Source organism: Vicia villosa, linkage group LG5 (assembly GCF_029867415.1).
Source record: "Vicia villosa cultivar HV-30 ecotype Madison, WI linkage group LG5, Vvil1.0, whole genome shotgun sequence".
Classification (NCBI taxonomy): Eukaryota; Viridiplantae; Streptophyta; class Magnoliopsida; order Fabales; family Fabaceae; genus Vicia; species Vicia villosa.
This window is the reverse complement of record NC_081184.1, coordinates 6,286,481-6,293,004: the sequence shown is the minus strand read 5'-3', so window position 1 is coordinate 6,293,004 and position 6,524 is coordinate 6,286,481. Positions and strand designations below refer to the sequence as shown.

The following is a 6,524-nucleotide window of genomic DNA, read 5'->3' as shown; positions in this document are numbered from 1 at the left end:
TCCATAAAAATATTGAATAATAATAGAACAATTTTACTATTGGTTTAAATATTTTTGACAATAATTTCAATATATATATATATATATATATATATATATATATATATATATATATATATATATATATATATATATATATATATATATATATTAATGATTCAAATATTTTTATATATTGAGAGAATTATATGCACCGATTTATTATATCTTTTAAAAAAATCTCATTTTATTTTTATTATATTTTTTTAACAAATGAGCGTATCAATTTTCCTTTATATCTTCATATTTATTTTTTTATATAATTTTAATTTAACTATCCTATTTAATTTTCTATGTAAAATAAAACATTTAAAATAAATGAGCGTACCACACTGGTACACGTGAGAATGCACGGGTATCCCGTTAATATTCAAAATATTGAATATTAACGGGAGCACGGAGTTATTGATTAAAATATTGAATATTAACGGGAGCACTTACTGATCAAAATTTTGAATATTATCGGAAACATAAGTTACTGATCCAAATTTTGAATATTAACGTGAACAAATTTTGAATATTAACGGAAACATGAAGTTATTGATCAAAATAATAAGTATTAACAGGAACACAGAGTTATTGACAAAATATTGAATATTAACGAGAACACGAAGTTACTAATAATTTTTTTGGATATTAACAAAAACATTAAGTTACTAATAATTTTTTTGAATATTAACGGAAACAAATTTGGAATATCAACGGAACACGAAGTTAATGATCAAAATAATAAATATTAAGAAGAACACGGAGTTACTGATCAAAATAATGAATATTAACGGGAACATGAAGTTACTGATTAAAATATTAAATATTATCGAGAACAAATTTGGAATACTAACGGGAATTACAAAGTTAATGATCAAAATATTGAATATTAACGGGAATAAGAAGTTACTGAATAAAATATTGATTATTAACGAGAACATGAATTACTGATCAAAATATTGAATATTAACGGGAACCTGAAGTTACTGATCGAAATATTGAATATTAACGGTAATCTAAAATTGTTGATCAAAATATTAAATATTAACGACCACATAAAATTATTGATCAATTGAACAAAACACATTTTTTTCTATAAAAAAATACAATATTGAACAAAATAAACATTCGAAAATGGATACCCGTGCAAACTAGGGGTGATCAAAACCAAACCAACCCAATAGAAAACCGTAAACCAAACCAAACCAAACCGAAACCGCAAAAAACCGCATTTGGTTCGGATTAGTTTGGGTCATCTTTTAACAAAACCGCATGGTTCGGTTTGGTTTGCGGTTTGTATTTTATAAACCGAACCAAACCGAATCAAACCGCATTATGTTACAACCTAACTTTTACTTAACTCACATCCAACCCAAACTTAAATCTATAATACCTTAACCTTATGATTACGAACAATTTTCTCATCCTTACACATGATTTTAGTCCCGATCTTCTCAAATCTCTAATAGCATTATCGCGTCTTCTTTGCCACATACATCTTCCCTCTTTTTCTATAATCTCTACTATCTTATATTCTTTCTTTTTCACCTTCTCATTTTTATGCAAATGTTCCCTATTTCAGTTTCGTCTTTATCGCACATCTTCTTCTCTAATCTCTCAACTCTTTTGTTTTTTCTTTTTCACCTTCACTAATCTCTCGTATCTTCTATTTTTTGTTTCATTCTAATAATTTTTATATTGTTTTATACTATTATTTTATGTTTATTATTTCACTTTTGTCTAATTTAATTTTTACATATTAAATAGAAAGTTATTGTCAAAATATATGACGGGTTTTGTTGTTATTTGATAGTGTATGAATGTCTAAATACAAAGTTATGTTATCATCTATATGTATATGAATGGTTCAATAAAATATTTCTAAAAAACCGAACCAACCGCACCGAACCAAACCGCATTAGGTTGGTTTGGTTTGGTTCGGATTTTTTTTAAAAGCCAACCGAACCAAACCAAACCGCACGATTTTTTCTCTTGCGGTTCGGATGATTTTTTTCGTCAAAACCGCCCAAACCGCACCGCGAACACCCCTAGTGCAAACCCACGGGTATCACACTAGTTCTATTTAACAGAATGTGACATCATAGCAAACGCATCCATAATTTTACACAATTATTGATCAATTTAACAAAACACGCCAAAAACATTTTATGAACTTTAAAGGTATTGCAACATGTCTTTATTTTTTTGGTAAAACGCTACCAACATGTCTTTATTTTTTTGGTAAAACGCTCCCAACAACATACCAAACGCTTCCAACAATATCATTGGTACATTTTGTTTTGAAATGACAATAATGATACTGAAATTGCAATGGTTGTGGATTTAATTCTTAAAACAATTGTAATGTCTATAATGCCTATTTAACTCATAAAATTTTGAGAAATTACACTTACTTTCTCTAAGATCTATTAAAATTATATATATCTCATGAATTCTAATAACATGATATCGACTAGGGATGCAAAATGGGTCCGGTCCGTTGAGTATGCCCGTTTTGCTTACACTTTAGTGTGGGGTGAGTCAAGGTTTTATGCTCCCACCCTCTAATACTACCGTCCCGCTCTGTTCTATTTTTTATGCAGACTTTTACGGGCACATTGTATTTTTAGGCTTAAAAAATGCAATGGTCACAGGCTTATCCCGCCCCACCTTCCCGCCTTGCGGGATGGGTCAAGATTTTAGGCCCACACCCCCAGCTATGCTTACCCTGCCTCACCCTTTTTTTTCGAGCTTTTTAAGGACGAGCCTAAATGGGGCGGACATGCCCGTTTGCCACCCCTAATATCGACACTCTCTTATTCATAGTTACAATTAAAAGCCCTAGATATACCATAAAAAAATTTGCCATATAGTGACGTCCATATTTTGTGACAATGTTAATAACCGTAGGTATAGGCACTATATATCTAGATATTTTATTTCTTGCATATATATAGATAGTTTATAAATAACTTAAATTAGTCAATAAGTAATAAGAATTCATTAATTATTTTTTTATAATATAATTTAAAATATAATTTTTTTGGTGAAAAATATTTTTTTATAATAAAATATAAAATATTCTTCAATTTTTTCTTTTTTGTCAGACGTAAACCAACTCTCACTTCTCCTTTTCTTCAAAACTCTAGACGCCACATCTTCTCTGAACCTAACTGATCTGGCCACCACCTCTTCCAATAAGAAACAAATTTTATACATATTTTTCATCTCATAGCCTTTCTAAAGAACTAAATTAATTGTGATTTCACGATATCACCGTCGTATTTCCATCTCCTATTTTTCTGGCCACCACGACCTCAAACCACGAAATTATTAAAAGATAAAGCAATAAGAAGGTAGTAGAAGATTTGGTTCTTACCTCAAACATTATATTAATATTATTAGAGGAATGATATTCCTACACTAAACTTGACAGTTATACTGTACTTTCATACGGTTTTGTTTCTTTATTATATTTAATTATCATTTTTTACTTTTTCTAATGCAAATTAACATATGTCCTTGTTGTATTTTAGTAGGTGTAGATATTGTTAGAGTTTTAATACCTTATTGTTTAAAAAATAGTTTACTAGTAATAATGTGGATCCAACTTCTTTTCTCAAATTAAACCATTGCTCATCTCCCTCACTAAATTACCTTAAAAGTTCAGTGATTGAAAAATTCATATGTCCTTGTTGTATTTTAGTAGGTGTAGATATTGTTAGAATGTTGGTGTTAGAATAGCAATGCTCTATTATTAACATTGACAAAGGGCAAAAAGAAAGCATAATAAATACTAGTCCATAAAACAACAACAATGAAACATTTGAATTTAACCATTGTTTCAAAATAAAATAAAACCAAGCCAAGCTAAGCTTTACAAACAATAGGCACACAAATCCTTAAATTGCAGCAAATCCAAATCCAACAACACATAAGAACCATAAACATAGTAAAACCAACACAAACACAAATCCTAAAATTAAACATGAAATCATTAGTGAGAAACATAAACATTGTACTCAACAACAGCAATTGCATTTTTGGGATCATACGAATAAGTAGTAAGTTGAGCATAGCCTCTAGCAAATCTGAAGAGTCCACTCCCACCAACAACAGGCATCTCTCTAACCTTATCAAAAACAGGATTCCTCCCCATGATAGTAATACTACTTCCATTATACTCTCCTTCAAATAAAGCCAAATTCATAGCCATGAGAAAAGAAAAACTATCCTGTGATGTAGAAGCATACAAACCTTGACATTTTCCAACAAGTTTGGAACTCAATTCGGGTCCTAAAGTCAAAGGGTCATCCATCATGGTGACTAAACCAAAAGAAAAGGTTGAGTTCAACTTCAAAGGTGATGGAACAACTGCGAATGAAGTTGGGTTTTTTCCAGTCATTATGTCATGCCAATAGAATTTTAAATGACTTAGCTTTTCCATTTTGTTTAGGCCTAATAATTTGCGATCTATTGGACGAACAAAGTCGAAAGTGTCATCATTTTGTGATGATGATGTTGAAGAAGTGATGGTGTTGCAAGAGAGGAGAAGGAAGAAGAAGAAAGTGAGAAAATGTTGGGATGACATTGTTGTGATGATAATTGAGGAGACAGGAAAATAATGAGAGGGTTTGAGTGAATTGAAGTGATGGTGAAGGGTTTCTTTATAGAACAATAAGGCTGCCAATACACTTTTTTGATCCACATAATATGCTAAGAGCTTGTCGAAGTTGTTCTCTCATCTTATTATACAACAATTATTTCTTTCATGCATATAGTATGTATATTTCATGTCAATGTTTATTAATGTGTCAAATATTTTAACTATCCAAATATAGCGTATCCAAGATCCATTGGGCCTTTTTCCATCAAGTATCTATTTTGAATGATTGAATTAGATTCAACGACAATTCTAAGATGGTAAGCACAATTAAAAGTCAGTTGGACCTTATATATACAATCAGGTTTTAATAAGAAATTTGGTCGTAATAGAGATTATAAGCAAGTTTTAGTAGAATTAAGATCTATTTAAGATAACAAATAAGAACAAATGCTAAACTTTTCTTTAGAAATTTAGTATTTTAGAACAAAAGCATAATATTATTTTTTCACATAATTTTAGCATGATTAAAAAACAAGGGAATTCAACATTTTTATTCAACACACAAAAACAAGAAAAGCGAAAAATAAAAAAAATACAGGGTCATGCTAACGAGTTTCCTCAGAACACTCTTTAAGCATACTAAATAAAAAAAATATTATTTACAAAAATCAATATTTCAATTTCCAATGCATTGATTACATGTAAGTTTTAAAATTTATACCACTTTAATCATTTAAAGAGTGCCTCAAAGACACTAGTTAGCATTTCTCAAAAATATAATAGTCCATCACATACTCAAAACAAACATTTGTCCTTAATGTTAAAACAAAAACTAAAAGGAAAGATAAGAAAACTCAGAAAATCACTAATAAAGAGGGAATTGTCCTTGAGAGATGTTTAAGTTATTTATGGCTTCAATCATTTCGCCTATCCTGAACTGTTCTACCTCCATTCGTGCCTACCACTTTATTAATAGTCACATCTAGAGTACTAAAAAACTATAGAGTAATTCGAGCGTACGTAGGACTTCTTAAGGAAGTAATGTTTCTCATTCCTTGCCTATTAAATAACCTATTAACATCATCATTAATTCCTATAGTTAAAATGGAGTTTTGGTCAATATACCTTGTTGATATAGTTATTCGTTGAGCGAGAACTTTAACCTTCATGTTTCTCTAATGCGGAAAACTATATTTCATGGAGGTTCCAACTTGCTCCTCTCCCACTTATATGCCTAACTAAGGAGATTCATTTTGCTTGTCACATTGATGGTGCTTTCCCTTTTTCAAAATAATTTGGCGCCATTTAGGTTTGGTGATGGTTTTGTGAAGGATATGAAGAAAGGTTGATTTTAGGGTGAGGATAGGTATCGTAAGATGAATGGTTTGTGATTCTTATTGTTGGTAGGGAAAAAGTGATTTGTTGTTAGTAATGAGATGAAAATATTTTTTTAGAGCTATGGATTTTTGGAAATTTAGGGGTTTTTGGAAGTTTTAAGAGTAGATGAGGTGATAAATAGGATAAAAAGTTGAGTTTGACCATATGATTTTTTGTTATCAAGATGGTGTCTTTTTACCGTCAATAGCTTGATCATAGGTATACTCTCACATAACGCTTCTTTACGTTCATTAGCTTGACCATATCGTTTTATATCATCAAGAAGGTGTTTCCTAATGGAATCACATCTTTCTCAAATTCATCCTCTATTATATAATATTTCAAATTTTGACTATTCATAGTAAACACCCTTGTGGTTTGGCTCCAAACGTCAACATCTCCATATAATGTTAATTTATTTACTTTGAAAGATCTAGATAGAGGGGAGTTTTCCCGAAAACGTTCAAATCTAGAATTGAACAATAGAACTTGCTATTTACGATATCCCTAGATA

General features: G+C 30.2%; 1 protein-coding gene across 1 annotated transcript; it reads right to left on the bottom strand.

Annotated features, from left to right (window-relative positions):
* Positions 1–3,831: 3,831 nt before the first annotated feature.
* LOC131606190 (dirigent protein 22-like) lies at positions 3,832–4,764 on the bottom strand. Its single transcript, XM_058878459.1, has one exon. The coding sequence runs from the start codon at positions 4,616–4,618 to the stop codon at positions 4,025–4,027; it is 594 nt and encodes a 197-aa protein (XP_058734442.1). The 5' UTR covers positions 4,619–4,764; the 3' UTR covers positions 3,832–4,024.
* Positions 4,765–6,524: the final 1,760 nt, after the last annotated feature.

Bases quoted from the DNA above. Each gene is read 5' to 3' on its own strand.
- LOC131606190 (XM_058878459.1), bottom strand. From the start codon at position 4,618: ATGTCATCCCAACATTTTCTCACTTTCTTCTTCTTCCTTCTCCTCTCT.